This window comes from Ambystoma mexicanum, chromosome 3q (assembly GCF_040938575.1).
Source record: "Ambystoma mexicanum isolate Mex_15411 chromosome 3q, UKY_AmexF1_1, whole genome shotgun sequence".
In the NCBI taxonomy this organism is placed as follows: domain Eukaryota; kingdom Metazoa; phylum Chordata; class Amphibia; order Caudata; family Ambystomatidae; genus Ambystoma; species Ambystoma mexicanum.
This window is the reverse complement of record NC_090926.1, coordinates 156,479,318-156,502,248: the sequence shown is the minus strand read 5'-3', so window position 1 is coordinate 156,502,248 and position 22,931 is coordinate 156,479,318. Positions and strand designations below refer to the sequence as shown.

Below are 22,931 nucleotides of genomic sequence, written 5' to 3'. Positions count from 1 at the left end.
GAAACATTGAACCATGATGATTGCATTAAACCCTGCAAGTGCACTGTTGGACTCTTAAATGTAGTGGTTCTGAACAATGATAGTTGTTGAACATACATTTTTATGTTTTATAATTGTATACCTGTATGTTATACTGGCATTTTGTATGACGACAGTGTTGTCTTGTATATCTTATAAATAAAATACTGTCTGGAATTACCGGCACCGGAAATGGCACCCCCAACAGAACGGGAAGCTCACCGGTGGCTAGGGTACTGTAAGCGGGTCACAGCTAACGAAATACCTCCCATAATTTGGGATTGACTATAAACCCGGACTATCGATGACCATTGGTCCAATGGAAATCGTTACCATAAGTGTGGCACCGTATACATAATGTGCTTCGTGCCGAAGCTGCACATCACGCTAGCCTGCTGTATTTGTACTGTCCTACAGTGGGTAAATGTAACCTACCCTAGCACTGTGCTTTTGTCTGGCGTCTGCTCAAAGCTCTGGAAGTCTTTCCAGGCATTATACGTTAACATTCACCATATGTGCTGGCCACTGTTTTGCTACAACCTGGGCCTGTAATCCCCTTCTCTAGCATCACACCCACTGTCACGGTAACAGAGATCGGTCGACTTGGCACCTGGTGGTTATTGAATGTAATCCTTTCTTCTCCATATGTCCCCATAGGATTGGGTTACCAGTGTGGCCAGGGTGTCAAGCAGCACATTGTAGCCTAAATCCCTGCTGGTCTAGTGCTGTTTTGATCAAATGGGGCCCCATATGATGTCCCTGCTGCTCTTGTGGCGATGTGAGAGAGTAGTCCCAAGTATGCTGTCCCTGCTGCTCTTGTGGCGATGTGAGAGAGTAGTCCCGAGTATGCTGTCCCTGCTGCTCTTGTGGCGATGTGAGTGAGTAGACCCGAGTATGCAGTCCCTGCTGCTCTTGTGGCGATGAGAGAGTAGTCCCGAGTATGCTGTCCCTGCTGCTCTTGTGGCATGAGAGAGTAGTCCCGAGTATGCTGTCCCTGCTGCTCTTGTGGCGATGTGAGAGAGTAGTCCCGAGTATGCTGTCCCTGCTGCTCTTGTGGCGATGTGAGTGAGTAGACCCGAGTATGCTGTCCCTGCTGCTCTTGTGGCGATGAGAGAGTAGTCCCGAGTATGCTGTCCCTGCTGCTCTTGTGGCGATGTGAGAGAGTAGTCCCGAGTATGCTGTCCCTGCTGCTCTTGTGGCGATGTGAGAGAGTAGTCCCGAGTATGCTGTCCCTGCTGCTCTTGTGGCGATGTGAGTGAGTAGACCCGAGTATGCTGTCCCTGCTGCTCTTGTGGCGATGAGAGAGTAGTCCCGAGTATGCTGTCCCTGCTGCTCTTGTGGCGATGTGAGAGAGTAGTCCCAAGTATGCTGCTCTTGTGGCGATGTGAGAGAGTAGTCCCGAGTATGCTGTCCCTGCTGCTCTTGTGGCGATGTGAGAGAGTAGTCCCGAGTATGCTGTCCCTGCTGCTCTTGTGGCGATGTGAGTGAGTAGACCCGAGTATGCTGTCCCTGCTGCTCTTGTGGCGATGAGAGAGTAGTCCCGAGTATGCTGTCCCTGCTGCTCTTGTGGCATGAGAGAGTAGTCCCGAGTATGCTGTCCCTGCTGCTCTTGTGGCGATGTGAGAGAGTAGTCCCGAGTATGCTGTCCCTGCTGCTCTTGTGGCGATGTGAGTGAGTAGACCCGAGTATGCTGTCCCTGCTGCTCTTGTGGCGATGAGAGAGTAGTCCCGAGTATGCTGTCCCTGCTGCTCTTGTGGCATGAGAGAGTAGCCCCGAGTATGCTGTCCCTGCTGCTCTTGTGGCGATGTGAGTGAGTAGACCCGAGTATGCTGTCCCTGCTGCTCTTGTGGCGATGTAAGAGAGTAGTCCCGAGTATGCTGTCCCTGCTGCTCTTGTGGCGATGTGAGAGAGTAGTCCCGAGTATGCTGTCCCTGCTGCTCTTGTGGCGATGTGAGTGAGTAGACCCGAGTATGCTGTCCCTGCTGCTCTTGTGGCGATGAGAGAGTAGTCCCGAGTATGCTGTCCCTGCTGCTCTTGTGGCATGAGAGAGTAGTCCCGAGTATGCTGTCCCTGCTGCTCTTGTGGCGATGTGAGTGAGTAGACCCGAGTATGCTGTCCCTGCTGCTCTTGTGGCATGAGAGAGTAGTCCCGAGTATGCTGTCCCTGCTGCTCTTGTGGCATGAGAGAGTAGTCCCGAGTATGCTGTCCCTGCTGCTCTTGTGGCGATGTGAGAGAGTAGTCCCGAGTATGCTGTCCCTGCTGCTCTTGTGGCGATGTGAGTGAGTAGACCCGAGTATGCTGTCCCTGCTGCTCTTGTGGCGATGTGAGTGAGTAGACCCGAGTATGCTGTCCCTGCTGCTCTTGTGGCGATGTGAGTGAGTAGACCCGAGTATGCTGTCCCTGCTGCTCTTGTGGCTATGTGAGGGAGTAGTCCCGAGTATGCTGTCCCTGCTGCTCTTGTGGCGATGCGAGAGAGTAGTCCCGAGTATGCTGTCCCTGCTGCTCTTGTGGCGATGTGAGTGAGTAGACCCGAGTATGCTGTCCCTGCTGCTCTTGTGGCGATGCGAGAGAGTAGTCCCGAGTATGCTGTCCCTGCTGCTCTTGTGGCGATGCGAGTGAGTAGACCCGAGTATGCTGTCCCTGCTGCTCTTGTGGCGATGTGAGGGAGTAGTCCCGAGTATGCTGTCCCTGCTGCTCTTGTGGCATGAGAGAGTAGTCCCGAGTATGCTGTCCCTGCTGCTCTTGTGGCGATGTGAGTGAGTAGACCCGAGTATGCTGTCCCTGCTGCTCTTGTGGCATGAGAGAGTAGTCCCGAGTATGCTGTCCCTGCTGCTCTTGTGGCATGAGAGAGTAGTCCCGAGTATGCTGTCCCTGCTGCTCTTGTGGCGATGTGAGAGAGTAGTCCCGATTATGCTGTCCCTGCTGCTCTTGTGGCGATGTGAGTGAGTAGACCCGAGTATGCTGTCCCTGCTGCTCTTGTGGCGATGTGAGTGAGTAGACCCGAGTATGCTGTCCCTGCTGCTCTTGTGGCGATGTGAGTGAGTAGACCCGAGTATGCTGTCCCTGCTGCTCTTGTGGCTATGTGAGGGAGTAGTCCCGAGTATGCTGTCCCTGCTGCTCTTGTGGCGATGCGAGAGAGTAGTCCCGAGTATGCTGTCCCTGCTGCTCTTGTGGCGATGTGAGTGAGTAGACCCGAGTATGCTGTCCCTGCTGCTCTTGTGGCGATGCGAGAGAGTAGTCCCGAGTATGCTGTCCCTGCTGCTCTTGTGGCGATGCGAGTGAGTAGACCCGAGTATGCTGTCCCTGCTGCTCTTGTGGCGATGTGAGGGAGTAGTCCCGAGTATGCTGTCCCTGCTGCTCTTGTGGCGATGCGAAAGAGTAGTCCCGAGTATGTCAAAGGCGGGGTGATAAGAAATCGATAAGTCTTCATTGGACAGGACGTTATGCCTCTAGCCCTTTTGGTGCAGGCATGACTATTTTATGACCTGGAGGGATACCTTCATGTAGTTTGAAGTTAGTTGTGAAATAATCTAGTTTCGTGCATGAATAAACACACTGCTCCTGATAGATGAGGTAATATATGGTGTCCAAATGTTTAGAACATTTCAGTGCCTAGACTAGCATGTTCTGTTTGTTCAGCTGTGTGTTTTGGCCGTATTCGGTGTTTTGAAAATGTAATAGAACACGCTTGGATCGGTACTGTGTGCATACGTAATTATTTGATATTCGCAACTGTGCATCCAAGCAGAACGGTTTACGATTGCCGGTACTGCATTAACAGGCAGGGGTGGACTAGCCTACAGGCAACTCTGGGCATCGCTCAGGGGGCCTCTGCATCAAGGGCCTCTTTTTGTGCGGTTACCGATTTTATTGCCGCATTTTCTTAAGGGAAAAGCAGTTTGGCTTGCTCACAATGTGTAATATGGGGCCACAAATGTTTGTTCTTTGGGACATATTAATCGAACAGTATGAAATTGCAGTGTGTAACTCTCTGTGCATGATCATTGATCGTATAGCTGAATTTTGTAGGCCAATAATAATAAAGCCTGTGTTACTCTATAACTTAATCAGATAAATGCATGATATGGTATTTTGTGTAGATGTCCACTTTAAGTGTGTTCCACAATTCTGGCGCCTGTACAGAAAGCAACCAGGGAACCTCTCAAATACGCTTTCTGAGAATTGGGGGCTGAAGGTATTTTTTTATTTTATATATATATATATATATATATATATATATATATGTTTTTTTTAAAGAGCTCAGCATACATTAACCGTTACATATTCTCAATATCCTTGTTATGTACAGAGTATCCATGACCTCCATAACATTCAATTCACCCCTGCCACGGCTTGCATAACCCCCACACCTCCAAATGAATGCTATCACCCCTTAACCCCTTCTGTGGTGGTCTGACTAAGATTGCCCACCCGCTCCCACCCTTCAGGCATATTTCTACTATCCTGCCCCTTTCCCTTCCAGCTGCTCGGCCAAGTCCCTCAAGGGGGTTTATCATCTGGTGAAACAACCTTTGTACCAAGGCGCTCCAGGCTGCCACATTGTCACATCCCTCTCTCATCCCCCTTTGCACGGCCCTGTGACACGCCCCTGATTCCGCAATTAACCAACGCTTCAAATCATTCCACCAACAGTCCACCTGCGGGCCCTGTCGAAACTGCCATGTTATAGCAATCGGTCTTTTTGCTAGTACACATGCCAGATCTATCATTCTAGTGACTGGTCTAGCATTCTTCGGCCTGTTGCGATTCCCTCTTTCTGCATCCTCACTTCCGCATTGCCCCAAAACCTCTTGATCATCTCAAATTCCCAAAACATGTGCATCATATCCGCCCCTCCCATGTGCATATAGGACATCCAGCATCCAATTATTCTGGAAACTTTGATCTACTCTATGGTGTCAGGCAGGCTCTGTGTAAAACATATAACTGAGTAAGCTTGAACCTGGCATTTCTTGAGACCTTTTTGGGCTAATGGTGTTGAGCAGAAGATGACTTAAGGTTGCGTTAGGGAATACATCTGGAAAGCTTTGATTGGCAGAACCATGGCCCGCCCTTGTTCCTATAAATAAATGAAAGGACCTAGGCTCAATGGTGTGGGTTGGATTTCTAGTATTAAAGTTCCTTTGGTTCTTGCATACATTTTGCGATAGTTCCAAAAGATGCGTAATAGACAACAAATACGTTTCGTGTGTGTTTTTTAATTATTGAAGACAATAGCACAGATTCTAATCAGACCAATGCATTTCGGACATCATTAGTCCTTCTTCTGGGTCAATAGCTCTCATGTAATATCAGTCAGTCAATCCTGTACATGGATCCACAAGTTATACACATTGCGTTCAACATATCAAGTTATGTGGTAAGTGACACAGTATCATCATCCGTTTAAAGTAAATGAAAATTGGCCACGTAACAAGCACACAAAGACAACATATAAAAAAAAAATAAGAGAACATGAATAAAGCGTAAGGCATGTTGTCATTATTTCTAAACATGCTCAGCAGTTGTCGGTTTTGCCGTTTTGTTGATGATGCGTTTAGTTTGTCTAATAAGCTCTCTGTCGTAATGTGTATGGGATTCTAATAACTCTATTAATGCTAGTCTTAGACCATGCACTTCTAATCAAAATTCAGCTTGATATGGCTTAACATGGGGACCCACAGTTCTCCCACAGACTCAAAAAGGCAATGCAACGGGCGCTGCTGTAAAAATAGACATATTGGTTGTCATGGTAAGATGGTTACAGCAGAGAGGGATTGAGTATTGGGTAAAGCTGGCGGCCATCTTGCAGGAGCAAGATAGGTCCGATACGGATATGTAATACTATTCTACAGGGGAAGGATTAATTCTGATATACAATAACAGGCACACATATAATCTCACTTTGTTGTAATTTAAAAAAAAATAGAGAAAACTCAAAACTGAAGAAAACTCCCATTTTTACCGTTCAGATCAGATGTATGAGGTGTGTTGTATGAACATTTTAATTAATAAAAATGAAACAGTAAGAGTTATCTGTAACCTCAATGTGCTAAGAATCTTACAGGGTGGATAATAGACATTGATTTGAAAGTGGTTTGGCAGCAGATTGATAGCCAATGCAGGATGTTTACAGCAAGGGAAACATCCTCCCTGGGTCCGCAATTTTGTAACCACCTCTTTTGAAATCTTCTGCAAATTCTGGGGCATGAACATTCGGTAAGCAAAATCTCCCAGTTGGAGAGCATTTGTATAGTTGAGCTGTTCAAGGATTAGTTGTTTGATCTCCGTCAGTCTGCCAAAAAACATGAATGATGGGAAAATATGCAAAGAATTCTAAGGTGGAAGAAAGAGGCTTGAACCACTGCTGTGATGGGTGGGTCTTTGAAAAGAGCAGAGTCTGTGATCGGGCCTGCATATTGTATAGATGTGGCTAGTCCAGTGGGGTACCTAATCAAATAGGCCAATGATGGGTTTTGCAGGGCTAGAGGAGTGTTCTTGCATACCAAAATTTTGCTTTTTATGAGTTGAGCAATAGGTGGTTTCATGTTGTCCAATGGCCATTTGTGTGGAGAAAGGATGCAAAATCGGGAGCAGCATTAAAAGGGGATTTACAGATTTTCAGGTTGATCGGTGTGCCATCTGCATAGTTGAGTTAAGCTTGGGGAAACTAATCAAGGCAACAAGTGGGTTGTTGAATATGGGAAATAAGATGGGGGGGGGATTGGGAGTTCACATACAAAACCCAATCCAAAACAGCTGGAGGTTGGGAGCAAAAGGGGGCATGTACACTATTTGAGGAGATCAAGTCCATGGCTAAGACATGGATATGCATTTGTTGGGGAAGTGAGGAAATGCCAGTGTGGTCACACGTGTCAAATGCTCCCAACAAGTAGGGAAGAGCAAGAACTGCTGCCCGTGAGTGTCTGCTAGCACCTTCAGATTATCCCAGATGGATACCTAGGTTGATGGGGTGCTGGTAGGGTCTGAAGGATACTTTCGCTTGACCAAGTTGATTGGGTGTTGATCTCCCAGTTGCTAAATCAAGCAATCAGTGATTTCTGCTGTGGAGTGGCAGCTGTTGATTTCTCTGTAGGTGTCATAGGGGGTTTTAAGAGGACCTTTTGGTGCTGAAGGTGGTATTAAGGTTAGTTAAGTCAAGAGCAGCAGGATTTTCCAGAACCGTGCTGATAGAAACATGTCTGCAGGAGAACATGCTTTTCAGCTTCTGGCAACTGATTCCTGGTATTATGTTATTGATGGCATCTGGAAAGCAGAGAAAGTTGCCACGATTGGACACTAAGGGGGAGATTGATAATCACAGAGGGATGTGATGGGTTTGGCAGGTGGTGTTGAGTTAGTTTGTCTGCATTTAAAGATTTGATGAAGTGGTCCGAAAGGTGCTTCGATAAGGATTGGGAAGAGAAGAGGTGTTTTCGCAGACAACAGTTTTCAGAATTGATAGATTAGTGTGGTGATCTCCTTTTGTGGGGCAGTGAGCTTTACGTACTTTGACATTGCAATGTTTGAGATGATGCTGTGAGCTTGGAGGTGACGCTCCCGCACATGGTTTATAGCTTTCACTTCTATATCTGGAGGGTGAACCATCTGCCATTTGTCTTTGTTTTTCTTGAAAGCCTTGGGGTGGGGACACATGTTCAGTGTTGTATAATCCTCTGCATATATGTATATATTGTTACAGCATTGGACTATGTGCTCGTGGTCCCCATGAGTTCGTTCCAAGCCTGGTGATGTCTTGGCTGCATCCGCGTGTATGGAATGTTATGTTTTGAAGATGTTATGGTTCGGGTGGTACAAAGGGGAAGCGTTCGAAGGGGAAGCAGGTTGGATGTGAGTGAGGCGGATGCAGGCAGGGCGCTGGGTGAATATATAAATAAACTTACGTTTGCTTACCTGAAGGAGTCCATGCTCGTTGCTACATTCAGTAAGACTTACTCTGGTGAGGGAGAGTATTGTTAGTCAAGTAAAGTTGATGGCGCCTGGCCATCCCAGATATCTTTCCTACGACAAGATTGCTTAGTGTCGAGCTTGTGAGGCAGCTAGTGATGAACTGGATGTTAGTACCTGGAACGTGCTACCTCTGTGGTTGGCCTGGCTTCAATGGGTGGACATTTTAATATCACTCTGCATACTAAAATTGTATCAACAGTGTCCTTTGCTGAACCGGGAGGCACAGATTTTAAATTGGAAACTGCGTTGTCTGTTAAGCCAGGTCTAAAAATCCTGCAGTGATGGAGGAAGATGGGTAAAAAAGTTGATGATGGAATCTTCAAAGCAGATGTTGTAGCTTGATGGCCTGTAGATAAGTAGGAAGGACTGAGAAAAGGAGGGTGTGGAGGATGGGCATGGGAAGAGGGTCGGAGTATGCAAATCTCTTGGCAGCCATATGGCAAAGTGGATTTATTAGAATTGATATGCCTTCCTTTCAAATGTCTGTTGTGTCTTTAGACCTTTTGATGTGTTCAGGACTATTATTGTGGACCTGGAGGGTGTGCTTCATGTAGCCAGAAGGTCGTTTCTTTTTTGTTTAAAGACTTTGATCATCTTTGGACAATATCAGAAAGATTAGACAAATACCATTGGACAAATGAAGTATACCCAAGGCACAGAAGAAATTCAACACAGACTTCCTATCCTACAGCGGGCGTGGTAGTACAAGTCTCTCTCTCTCTCTGTCTCTCTCTCTCTGTCTCTGTCTCTGTCTCTGTCTCTCTCTCTCTCTCTCATGCTAGAAACACTAAAAGGTGTCGACTAGATAGGTGTATGGACATTATTGCTATACTCTAAGTCACAAAGTACTAACCCCCGCACAGTGTCTAACTAAGCCATATCAAAATTAATGAGACCCTTTTGTAAATATATGTTGAACCATCGTGGGCACGGAAAAAACCTTGCAGCCCAAATGTGTTACCTCATGTCTAGATGCTAAATACCTTCTGTAGGTTTTATTATAGAAAACTTTAAAAATAAAGAATGTTTGTGAAATGCAACTGTGGTGATCTGTTGTAATACATGTACAGATTAAATACCAATATCTGCTAAATGTGTGGTAACTAACACCTGTAAGTGTCAAAAGGGAGTGGTAGCCTTAGTCCGGTATACATATGTCCTGTTAAGTTCACCCTCATGACACAGGCCCCCCTATAACAAAAAAGAGGGTCCCAGTACACCCCAACATATACACACAACAAGCATACATACATACATACATACATACAAACACATCTTTGAAAGTTTTCAAATCAGCGCTTACAATAACGGAGTAGCAGTTTGATATTGCAGTGTCAGTTGTAAAATCAGCGTGCATGCCTGTTGTATGAAAAAACCATACCCACAGATATTAATATCTAGGTAGAGTGTGTGAATTTCATGATAGCTTGCACCTGTGTGCAGGATTACCAGACCACTTCATTTCTCCAGAGAGCATATATGCCATTTCTCCAGCCTCCCTAACTGATGGTAATGATCACCTGTTCTTCTGCAGACCCACTTCTGTTTGGTCTCTACATGAAACTGCTTGCCTAGGAGCTTTGAATGTTGAGTCACCCTTAAAATTACTATTCATTGAATGTCTAAATAAAAGCCTGTGGGTGTGGCCTTGGACAAACAAGGACAATAGTTAATTTTTGAGGTAACAAGTTGCCTCGAGTAGAAACGCAACAGTAACCAGGTATTCTGGGCAGTACTGTATTAGGTGGCTTATAGTGCAGGAAAATTTAAAGCGCAACTATACGGTTAATGTTGGGTAATCCATGATACATCACTAGACACACAGCAATAGTACAAGGAGACTGGTTATGTAAAGTGGGAATGGTCCTATTTACAGTGGAGCTAGAGAATGTATAGTCTGGGATGGGGAAATTGAGAGAGCTTCCTCCAGGCTCAGATCAGACAGTGAAGCCTTAGAGCAGTTTTAAAGGGAGTGGATGGTAGTGGTGTTTTTTACACTGTGGGATAGTGTGTTCCAGTGATGAGCAGGACGTTGGGTGCAGTGAAAGTGAAAGGATGTGCAGGCAAACAAAGCGGGGGTGGGGGGACTCATTCCCCTAACAAGCTCAAGAGCAGAAGGGAGGTAAAAGGAGCAGCGGCAGAAAGGGGCAAAACAGGAACAAAGCGGCAGAGAGGATACCAAGAAATTACAGTGCAAGCCGTAGGGGCAGAAGACAAGCAAATACCCCAATGAAAAAGGGGCATATCGCAAGAGAACACAGCAGCACCCACATGTTTAAGACAAGAGCAAAGGCTGTGTCACCATCCCAATAGAGCCCCCAGGTAAGGCAAGAACCAAGTATAAGACAGCTGTGGACGACAGGAAAGATAAAAGACCCCAAGAAAGGAGATCCAGCCTACACCACCAAACAGTGAAGAAGGTACGATGGCAAGCAAGGAAGATATGCAAGGCTGGTTTAAAGAATTTCAAAATCAATTAATGACATTATTCCAAACTCAGTTTGATTCATTGAAAGATAAAATGAAGCAATCACTGCAGGAACTACGAACAGACGTGGCCAAATTGGAGGAAAGAACAGACATGTTGGAGAACATTGTAAAGAATATGGAAGAAGACTAAAAAAAATGTCAAAATGTTGGAACACTTAGCACGCCTATGCCAAAACCTCAAAATCCAATGCGAGGACCTGGAAAACCACTCAAGGCGTGCAAACACGCAAATAAAAAAATCTTTCAGAAGCAGTGGAGGACAAAGACCTGAAGGGCACAGGGCAACAACTATTCGCAGACATATTAGCGGTGGACAAGGAGGAACAAATCCAAATGGACAGGATCCATCGGGTGGTACCAAGGAGGACAGGAGAGCCGGGCGCCCGCCCAAGGGACATGCTTGTAGCAATGATGTCCTACAACCAGAAAGAGCAAATCCTGAGGAAAGTGAGGCAGTCAGGGTAAGTGAGAAGTAACGGGAGGAGGTGCATCTATATCGAGTCTTAGCACAGACTACGCTCCTCAAAAGAGAACGCATGGGGCCTGTCATGCATTATCTAGCAACGAACCAGATCCAGTACAAATGAATGTTCATGTTAGGCCTTCTATTCACATGGGAGGGACAAAATCGCAGTATAACTACATGTGAGGAAGGAGAGTGGATCCTGAATATCCAAAGTGAGGGGGACCAGACCACAGATTAAAAAAGAAATGGAGCAACAAATTGCAGGAAGCCATGGGAATGGAAAACAGTACCAAGGAAAGGGAAAGGTGGAAGCAAAACATGAGAAGAAGAAAAGGGGAACAGGAAAAAAAATCTCTGGTTGGGTAAGACTATGGTAAAGGAGGAGTAATGGACACAAAAAACCTGGAAGGGGGTAAGGCAATGTCACGTACCAGAAGAATGTGGCCCGATGGGAGAGGCAGTAGCGGGCGCATTTTGGAACATTAAGTGGGGTTTAGGACTCCCCATGCAGTTATCTCTGGGAAGTAATGTGGGTCAGGTGCTACGGACACTTCGTTTGAGCAAAGATAGGAACCTGGTCCCTTCTCAGGGAATAGGTGGGGGGGACTTGAAGAGGGGTGTTATGGTTCACAAGTTGGGAGGGAGAGGGGAAGGACAAGGGGGAGGGGGGGGGGAAGGATTTTCACAAATATACCAAGCCAATGCTGGGGGGGGGGGAGAAAAAAGCAGGGGTGCTGATAGCAATACACGATGGGCTGGGAGCTCAAGTTAAGGCCTTTGAAGCAGACAAGGAAGGACGATATGTATTCTTAAACCTAGAACTAGAGGGCCAGACACTGACGCTTGCGTCTTTATATATCCCAAACATGGGACAAGATGGATAAATAAGGGGAACGCTGTGACAGCTAGAAACCTTCGCCATGGGGAACATAATTTTGGCCGGAGACCTGAACATAGCATGGGTCCCGGGACAGGACAGGAATGGGAACTGCACACTGGGAATCAAGCCCCCTCCAAAGCACTACAACGGAAGAGGACCACGCTGGCCTTCCATGATATCTGGAGGATTAAATGAGGGCAGGAACAGGGGTTCACTACATCTGGGCATCCACAGGCCTAGTGGTGAAAGTGAGAGAAATAGAATTAGGAACTATCTCCCTATCGGACCATGCCCAGCTATGGACCACTATTAGAGTGGGGAAAACGAAGGGGGGGACTGTGGAACTGGAAACTACCCATGGACCTCTTACATGACCCAATACAGAACAAAATAATAGGGGTCCAAATTATGCAATACTTTAGAGAAACGAGTCAGAAGACGTCCTGCAAGATATATCATATTATGGGATGCCTTTAAGGCAGTAATGAGGGGGGAACCTAATAGCTCTAAAGACGGGTAAGGACGAAGGCAGTGGGAGAAAGAATTGGAGGCAAAATTAAGAGACACACAAAAAGAAATGGCAAAAGCCCCCAGCAACAAACTAAGGAAAACACTGCAACACATCCAGGGTCAACTCGAGACACTTAGAACAAAAAAAGCAGAGAAAACCCTACTATACCTAAAAAAAAAAAAAAAAAAAAAAAAAAAAAAAAAAAAAAAAAACTAAATAAATAAATACATAAATTCAAAAAAAATAAAAGCACTACATGAAAGCCAACAAAGCTGACGGACACTTAGCCAGACAGTTAAGGGAAAAGAAGGGGACACAAGGAAGCTTTGAAACAGCCAGGGGCAGGAAAAGATATTAAATGAAGATATAGGAGAAATATTTAGGGAATTCGATCAGAAACTGTATACATCAGATAGCTCCTCAGAAGAGCTACAAGACGAATATCTGAGAGGCCTCCCCATGTCTCGTATTACAGAAGAGGAACGGGCAGACCTGGAGGTGGAAATAAGGGAAGAAGTTCAGAAAGCCATACGAGAGCTCCCAAAGAAAAAAGTCCAAGGCCAGATGGATACACAGCGATATTCTATAAAAAATATAGCAATATTTTGACCCCAATTCTCACAAAACTATTTAATATATGCAAGACAAATAAAAACATTACGCCATCAGTGAACGAAGCAAAGCTAGTAGTGTTCCATAAGCAAGGTAAATACCCAGCAATGCCAGGTGCATACAGACCAATAGCCTTAATCAACCTGGATGCTAAACTTTACACTAAAATACTAGCCAATAGAGGAATCCATCTCCTACCGAACATAATAGGACAGGACCAATCCGGTTTCATAACAACCAGGCAAACATTGGACAATACTTGTAGAAACTGCCAAGTCATAGAAAAAACAGGAATAACACAAAACCCTGCGATCCTGGTATCACTGGATGCAGAAAAAGCATTTAACAGGGTCGAATGGACAATGCTGTTTTAAAACGATGAAACACATAGGGTTTGGTGAGAATTATATTAGCATGGTGAGAGCCTACTATGCAACTACATCAATACGAGTCGTCCTGGGACGCGGAACGAAGCAAGGGTGCCCTCTAGCTCCACTCCTCTATGCCTTATACCTAGAACCACTACTAGTCCGGATACGACAATCAACCCAAATGACGGGAATAGACATTGCTGGAGAATCACATAAAATAATAGCCTTAGCAGATGATATGCTAGTCACCCAATCGAACCCCGAACAATCACTACCGACCCTAATAAAAGAATTGGAAGACTTCGGAAAGATATCGGGTCTAAAAATAAACGAGCAAAAATCGGAAATGCTGAATCTACCAGCAGACTCCGAGATAATAAACAGATTAGAGCAGACGACACAACTGAAGCAAGCCAACAAAGGCATAAAATACCTGGGGAATAACCCTAAAAAAAAACTGGAACATTTATATGGGGCTAACTATCCCCAACTAATGGAAACCATTAGAACAGGCCTGATGAAATCGAATCCACTGATGGTAACATGGTGGGGCCGAATGACGACAATAAAAACAGTGATTCTGTCAAGATTAATGTATTATTTCCAAGCTCTACCTATAAGAGTCCAGAGGTCCTTCTTTAGCTCCTTGAATAGGGCATAAATGCATACATATGGAAGAGGAAACCACCCAGGGTAGCAATAGCAACACTTGCGGCCCCTAGGAACAAAGGGGTGCTGGCATTCCCACACTTTCTCAGATATTATGATGCGGCACAAATTAGGGTTATAAGAGTGGGTAAGGGAAGACCAATACAAAATATGGACAGGACAGAGAAGTCACGGAAACACCCTTACAGGAATTCCTGTGGCTAGACAAAAGGAAGAGACACCCTAATACAAGGATTAGTAAGATAGTAGGGGCAGGATTAGACGCCTGGGAAGGGGCTTTTGGGAGGGGGGCGCTATCGACGAAACACTCACCATTTTTCCCTCTGTTTGTTTGGTAACCCAGATTTCCCTCCGGGGATGGACAGTGATGCATTCAGGAAGTGGGAGAAAGCAGGCTGCCTGAAAATAAGGGACATGAACCAAAGACAATCACTTAGATCGCTCGAGGATTGCGTCCAAGACGTAGGCTTGGAGGAAAGGGACAGATTCAGATTTAAACAATTGAAGCATTGGCTAAATACCCCAACAATAAAAGAGGCAGCCACAAGACGCCCTTTCAACAATACATCACAACGGACACAGGGTCGAAAAGTCTAGTCTCTAACCTCTATAAACACTTGAACAACCAAGAACAACAAATATAGTGGAATTGCATGAGGAAATGGGGGTGGGGGGATGCTCTGAGAACCTATTCCAATAAAACAATGGGAGCATCTGTGGAATCTAATCCTCAAACTAACCAGATCCATCAAACTCGGGGAGATGTGGATAAAAGTGACTCTGCAATGGCACTATACGCCAGAAACAATCCATACGATGTTCCCCCAAGCGTCTGATCAATGTTGCAGAGGATGCAAAGTGCTCGGAGACTGGCAGCAGATATGGAGAAACTGCCCAAGGCTACAAGTATTCTGGGGGGAGGTCAAGCAACAGATGTATGAAATATACCAGTGCACAGACTAAGTGGGGGGGGATTCTGGATGTGTGGTATGTGGGAACCAAAGGCAAAGACGCCAACCAAAATACAGAAGCGGGGCATGATAACCCTATTGATAGCAGCATGGCTGGTGATTGCACAAAACTGGAAACAACAAACTCGCGCAAAGATACAGGACTGGCTGTACAAAGTGCAAAGCTTTGTGGCATTGGAATGGGTATCTTACAAAATCCAGGGAGACCATGGGAGATTCCGGCAGGAATGGGGCCCAGTGTTGCCTTATCTACCACTTGACTTTATGGCACAGTGGTGCCCACATAAAATAAGAATATTGGACATCCTATAAACACATATAAGCAAATCAGCCGGATGAGGGACTGACATAACCTCTCGTGGGGAGGGAGTGGGTAGGGGGGGGGGAGTTATGTGTTAAGTTGTTAATGTTCTATACAGTGTCAAAATGTATTAAAATGTATGAAAAAAGTGGGCTCATTTGTTTCAGGACTGGGAATTACAAATGCTAAATGGGAATGTTGGTGGTGACAACCCAACAAATACATGGCACAGTGATGATCTAGGTTCTTAGATTGATTCCTTTTTTTATGACAACAGCGCTTTCTGGTAAATATTTTAACTTTTGAGTCCAGGAGACAAAATTGAGCTATCAAGATATGTTGATTGCTAGTATGAATTTTAAATTGATGTTGACTGAGAATACTGGACTAACATGTCTGATTCTAGAATTAATAGAATTTCTTGGCGAGAGGTAATATACACATTTTTAATAAGCGTCTAAAATGGTTTTTTACCACCACTACACTTAAGGAGAAAATGGAAAAACGTTTATTGGATTAACTACCCTACTTTTATTGCTAATACTATAAATGAACTGCCATCTAAAAGGGTGTTGAGTAGACCAAGAGTATATTAATATGAAGATACAGGAATTACAGAAAAGGAACAAATACATTAAACAAGCCAATATTACCTCGGATGCCCAGGTAGAAGATGTGCACTTATTGCATCAGAAATATAAAAAGAGCCATTGTTGCATCCTTCTTCGGGAAGACAGAGGGTTTCTGTCAATCTATTAGAGTAAGCAACTCAATTTAGCTCACAAATGAAATACATGAATTGAAATTATGGAAGATTCTCAATAATTCCTTAAATTTGTATAACGCAAAAGTCAAGCTGCCTTAAATCGGCTCAAAATCTCCCATCTCGCAGAGGAGATTGACTTGGAAAAACAAGTTTTGTTTATGGAAAGACAGTATCTCTTCCAAATTGTTTGCCTGTTTCAGTTATTAGATACAAACTGTGTCTTGCTTCGCTGAAAGATTGGTGCTGTTGGAAACTTTTACAGATCTATAAATATTTTCTTGACCCACCGAGTTCACTTCCAAATAAAAATTGGAGATCAAAAGAAAGGAGTATTAACTACTTATATCAACAATGTGAATCATTATTAAGTATTCTACACACTCCTTCGATATTACTTGTAACAAACTGTATGGCAGTACAAAAAAAATATATAAATTGTTCTCCCATTACAAGTTTAAAGCCAAGAGAATGGGTAGTATCCTGCGCTATTTAGAAAAATTCCCTAATGCCCACCAAGATATTTAGCTGCATATGACATGATTCATTGAATGTACTAAAAAAAGCTGTACTCGAGAACAAACAGGAATTCTTGTGCCAAAATACTATTAAGATGGTGGACCTGCACAGGTTACTTGTATGCATTTTGGGGCTAGTTACCTACTGCAAAATAAAGATTTCTTAACACCCTATTTCCAATGTTATCAAAAAAATGTTATTGATCAAAACTCCGGAGACTGTTGGTCTCTATTCAGACTGTCTCCAAATGATTAATGGACAGAGTCCTTGATGTAACCTATCAGAATGCACTAATCGCACAATTGTATCACTTTTCAAGAGCTTCAAATCATACATGCAGGAGCCACGAGATATACTTAATAAACTGCAAGCAGTAGTGGGTTAAAAAAAAGCTACTTACTAGTAATGATGGATGGACATCCCGTTACTCCTCAAACAGGAGCAAGTCTAACTTATGTGAACTGATTTATAGAAACCAAGAGAACAATCCATTATCAACATAATGATCATAGAATGTTCTAACGCAGATGAAGATTCCAGTTTATTAATTCTGTGGCATCCCATTCCCAAATGACAAAGTGGCTACATGTATCGAAACAAAGTGGCTCCAGAGAAGGGGATACTAATGATCATGGAATCTGGGAACCACCTGAAACTGGCCAAAGGGAGTGTGTTGGATAATGATCTGTGTTTCTTTGCAAACCAGGTGCTACACTTGTCTGAAAAATCTTAAATAAATTGCTTGCGCCCACTTGAGCATGTTTGTTCTCTACAAATCATTTGGGGACACTGACTCCCTCTTATCAGGCTTAGGCTTGGGATCATTGCTCTCCTTTTTTTTTGTTGTTGTTTAAACCCAGCTGGACTTCGCGAGTGTCGCATATGCAAAGTTCTCCTAGCTTCTGGGTAAGCATGCTGCAGCAGCTGTCATTCTGGGAAGAAACGCACACTTTGCCCAGACTGGACGAAGGGGAAGGGTTTGTGTTCCATCTTTCTGAATACTTATGATCTTCAGCATCTTCTTAAAACTGGTTATAATCGTTTTTGAAACTCGAAGTGTTTCGTTTGAGTTTCATACTGCCCTTACATGTCACATTAGGTCACTTGTAATCGCTTGGAATATAGCATGGAGTAAATTGTCCTGGACATCGAGAAACCCTAAAGTCAAACCAGATATGGGTAATGATGCCCCTATTCTGAATTCTTCAATAGGGTGCATATGCATCCAGTCTACTTCCAGCTTCAATTGCATAGCATAGGGCTGCTACTTGTAACCTATGGTTCTCGGATCCCAAAGTTTCTACTCCAAACATTAGGCTGTTGCATGTGTTCAAGTGCTGCACCAGGTGTATGTCACTCACACCTAATGGAGACTTGCGATTGCTTCTCAAGTCTGCTCCTGTTGTGTTTCTGTAGACAGATGTGCTTCTTTAATTTTTTCTTAAGCTTTATAGTGCCGGATAGAGGGCTGTACTGGGTGTTATTGGCCCTGAAGACAGAGTTAAAGGCTTGTGCGCAATGTGGGCGTTAAATGAGGTTCATGGGTCCAATAAAGCATGATACTGCCAGAGGTCTGTGTTTTTGAATCTATTACAACCTGTTCAGGGTTTTTAAATTAATATGAATATGCGCAGACCTTTGCATGGTATATGAAACTGCCTGGGCGGTAACAGAAAATTGACTGCATGTACGGTACACATTGCCGCCAATAGACTGGGAATGCGGCATGCTGGACAATCTGCCAACAAACAAGTCTGCAGGCTGTGCCAGCTAGTATAGCCTGCAGGTTGTCCAGTGGCAGGATTGTACAAACATGTCGGGGGATTTGAATTGAATAGATGTTCATTCTTTTTACATTAGAGTTTCGAGTTATGGCTTATTCAATGGCCGAATACACCTTTTGCAGTGATTATGGTCATTTTTCTGCTCATTTACTGAATCTTTCTAAATAATGTTTGTAAGATATTTGGCATGCATTCCTATGTATTGTTGGTGCCTTATAAATGTGGCCTTTCTTTTGCTTTCAGTGGATGTGGCAAACTCCAAAGACCGGGAATCGAATCTGTCCGCTTCCACCATGGGACCAGGCGGGGACTGGGAGCGGCTGGACGGTAAAAATATATTAACAGTAAACATTATATAAACAAGACGATTTATTGTTTGTCGCAAGCATACTTTTAGCTTATGTGATTGGAAAATACATCTTGATGTGTATACCCTTCAGTTTCACACTTTACCGTTAAGTCCAGGTACAGCAAGCAAACAAGTTCTTTTTGCTGCAATGCCAGTTTCCTTTTCAGTTACTGTGGCATTGATTCCAGGTGTTTTTGCCAAAAGGTACTAAGCACTGTATATCGTTCTTTCATCGACTCACTTTTTTCCGATTGTTTTTTACTAATAATTTATTTTGAAAAAACGAATTGGGGGAAGTGCATATAAGGGGTAGGGGTGGTCGAGAATACATAAAAAAAAATAGGGAAAGTGAGGTTCGGGGGTGGCGGGTGGTGGGGAACCGCCAAAAAATGTATTTTGTACCAGCCCTTTTTCCATTTCCTTTCCCCTTCCTCAAATCTCGTCTCCAAACAGGTTCCATTTGCTGTACTCCTTAACTACATATCCCTTTTCCAGGCGCCTAGTCCATACGGCTTCCTTTTTTCTACAAACCCTACCCCCTTTACCTCCTCCTTTCTTTGGAACACACATGCATGTCTCTCTTGTTCTTCTCCACCTGATGTCCCATTGTCCCTAACCCTTCCCTGCATATCAGGGTTTTTGTGCCTCCCCTACCCATCTCGCCATCCAATGCATCCCGTTCCCTGTGCCACTTTCCATGCCATTGTCCCCACCTTTCTTGTTCAGCTCGTTCAGTTTGTCTCTCTTCACTTTCCCCCAATGCCCTAGGTCTAATGGCTTTACCTGCATCAATGCCCACGCACCAAAGAGGCTTGCAGCATCAGCCATGCACCAGCAGCCTCACACATGCGCCAATAGTGTGATTGTATACCTTTGTTGGTAAGACAGATTCCTGGCATCCCAAAAGGTTTTATGCATACATGTGGTCACATGCAAAGTAGATTGTTTGAATTAACCAACTAATAGGTACCACATTTGTCGCTGACTCACTGGTAAACGTAATTATTTACTCCATGATTGCCACGTATCCTAATCAACATAAAGTTAAGGCATTGACACAGCCAACTGTTATAGCTTTTGTGTAGGCATAGGATGGGCATTTGTTTATGTGACGATTCTGGGGAATTTGTCTCCTCGCCCCCAGGGGGAGCCACCCCCTTTGGGACTAGGAACGTGAGCCCACTACGCTACACCACCCGTTTGGGTACAGGGCAAGTGGGGTCTCTTAGAGGACAGTGTGGCCTTTAGTAAGGATATGTATTACCCTCCTTCATCCCAGGAAGCCAATGTTGTTGGTTATTTGAGGACTGCCTCAAATCACTTTGAGAATGTTGTACCTGGCTTGGTTTCTAATGAATTGTGTCCTTCCACAGATTCCTCATCTTTGATATACTGATGTCCTGCTTGCAGCTTTGGAAACCTTTTTGGCAGCAGAGGGCGCTGTGAGGGCGAGTCAATGTTCCTCGGTGGCTTCCGTTTCTGCAGTGGTATAAATAGCATGCACTGAGCCTATTGCCCAAGATCAGTTTTTCCGCATGTACAGCCCGCGTTGGAACGGTTTGACTCGTCTCGGCGGTTCTTACTTTGAATTTCTACTGCACAGTTACTATTTCTTTGAGTTGCTCTACTCTGAAAATGGGGTTTAAGAGGTGTACGGACTATGACTTGAAGATGTAGATCACAGATCAGCACAGGATATTCGTCTGGTGCTTTGGTGCCTTGGTAAGGATCACAAGGTTGACGACAGTGGCTCCTGCCAGTTGATGACTAACAAGGCCATGAAAGAGAGGAAATCTAAACTCGCCCTAGGTCAGTCGGTATCAAAATCCCTGTTCTCTACTCCCTAAAAGAGGCAAGCCTATGAATATAGGAGTTTAAGGGATAAGTCATTTCAGAAGCCTAAAAAATGCTCCAAACAATCTAAACGGTCGAGGTCAAGGAGGGCTTTGCGTCATTCTTCGTCTTCTCGAAGAAAATCCAAGAAGAGACACCATTGTTCTTCGTCATCCGACTTCTCGCCCAACAAGAGACTGGTATGTTTCCCAGACAAGTCTGCCTCCGCAGCAGATTGGGAAGAATTCCACCATAAGATGGACGTCTTTTCAAAGGTGGCCCCTCCTGGTCCCTCGAAAGAGTTGAAAAAGGCAAACGATCCCACTGCGCCCTCAAAAGCTGGCAGGGAATCGTCAAAGGCTTCGACTAGCATGCCCAAAAGCCTGGGTCAGAAGACCTCTGAAATGCCTACCCGAGTTGCGTCGACAGTGTTGACTGCAGTGGGAGCATCAAAGCCAAAGGCTTCAACATCTTCACTAACAAAGGGCTTGATGTCGAAACCATCAACTTCGTCCTCAGATTCAATCTTCAAGCTTTAAGTTGCTATCGAAGAAAGACTTTTTATGGTCTTTTGGATCGATTTTTGAGGAGGAAGAGGATGAAGACGTACCTTTCGGGTACAAACATTTTGGCACGCCCAATATCCCAGACGAAATATTATCTGAGCAATCTCCTTTAGAGGACTTGGCTACTTGCCTTAAGGAATACATGCATACCCATCCACCCCACCTGATGGGGATGACAAAAAATATAAAATGTTAGCGAAAAAGGTGTTCCCTGCTGTGAGGATGGCACTTAAGGCCATTAATGCGTCTTGTACATTAGTGAAATATACATTCACTTTTTGGAATGTGATCTCCCTAGCAGCTGATAATATTCCTGAAGGAGAGATGAGGGATGGCTTCGATACCATCATTAATGATGGTAAGGAAGCAGCATGCCAATCTCTTTAAACGGGATTGGATGCATAAGACTACATTGGCTACTCTATGGGATCAAGTACAGTCATAAGTAGATTTGCATAGCAGCGCAATCTGGATTTGCACCCGATGTCTAGTCCAGACTTCTGGACATGCCCTTCGATGGGTCAAACATTTTTGAGGCAAAGGCTGATGACCGCTTAAAGAAGCTTCAGGCTTCTAAGGCAGCTGCAAATCCTTGGGTGCAGCCATCCATCAACCTCAACAGCAGCACCCGCCTTCCCATGGTTGGAGAGGACAGCCTTTTTGCTTCTACTCTTCTTTCGGACAAAGAGGTAGAGTTCAGCCTGCCCAAAGAGGGCAAATGAGATTCCCACGTGTCTCTAGATGTCGTGGAGGAAGAACAGCTCAGGCCATCACCTCCTCACTACCCTCTGTCACAGCCCCAAAACCACTCTGAGCGGTTCATGCACAGGATTCCGGGCGGGGGGGCCTATTGACTTAGCATCTAGAAGAATGGCATTACATTACTTCAAATGCTTGGGCTCTGCAGACAGTAGCTCAAGGGTACCGTCTCCCATTTTTATAAAAATGCCCCCAGATTGTCCCCCGAGCAAGCAATCTTTTTGGGAACCAAGCCCACTCCTTCTGCAGGAGATTTTCTCCCTGCTGGAGAAAGGTGGCGTGGAAAGGGTACCTGTAGCAGAGCAATACCAGGGTTAGTACTCCACTTATTCTCTGGTTACCGAGAAAGATGGACTGCAACCCATCTTGGAACTGAGAGGTTTCAACAAGTTCCTCAAGAAGGACAGATTCACGATGGTCACCCTTTCGCAGATCCTCCAGGCCCTTCAACTCCAGGACTGTATGGTGTCACTCGATCTTCAGAATGCTTACTTTTATGTACCGATAAATCGCAAGCACAGAAAGTAACAGAGGTTTGCCATGGGCAGTTCTCACTATCAGTTTGGAGTACTGCCCTTCAGGCTGACCTCCGCCCGAGGGTCTTCACCAAGTAGAAAGAAAATTTACCAGGGATAAATCATTTGTTCTTCTGACAAGTCTCGGGAGGATAGCTCAGGGGCAATGTGCTCGCCTTGGAAGCAAGACAACACGGAGCAACAGAGGTTCGATCCTCGGGTCCGCGCTTAGAAACCTCTGGGTATTAAGCGCGTTATAAATAACCTATCATATCAAATGCTGTTGTCTGCCCAAAACCAGTGATTTGCCTCATTTAAGAGACGGATATAAAAGGGTTGTATCGCTGTTGTGGGTGACCCTCCCATGTGTACTGCCCCTTTAAGGGGATGTGTCCCTCCCACGTGTATTGCCCCTTTAAGATGGGCCATGACTGTGTCATGGCCCAAGCTAATAAAAGGAGCTCCTGCAGGCATGTGAGACAGAGCGGCTGCAGACTCCCAAAGAGCAACGACTGAGTCCGTGTCTCATTATTGATGTAGGCCGCAGGCCTACACGTGGAGGCACAGGCCTGCACGCCCTGAT

General features: G+C 44.8%; 1 protein-coding gene across 5 annotated transcripts in view; it reads left to right on the top strand.

Moving 5' to 3' along the window:
- Positions 1 to 22,931, top strand: part of SLC11A2 (solute carrier family 11 member 2) — a 679,758-nt gene that overhangs the window by 109,958 nt on the left and 546,869 nt on the right. For all 5 annotated transcript variants that reach the window (XR_011304995.1, XM_069653368.1, XM_069653369.1 and 2 more), the window contains exon 2: positions 18,570 to 18,653. Coding sequence is in view for 4 of the 5 variants with exons in the window: in XM_069653369.1 (XP_069509470.1) it covers positions 18,570 to 18,653 (84 nt within the window). In the remaining variant the exon portion in view is untranslated. The remainder of the gene's footprint in view (positions 1 to 18,569; positions 18,654 to 22,931) is intronic.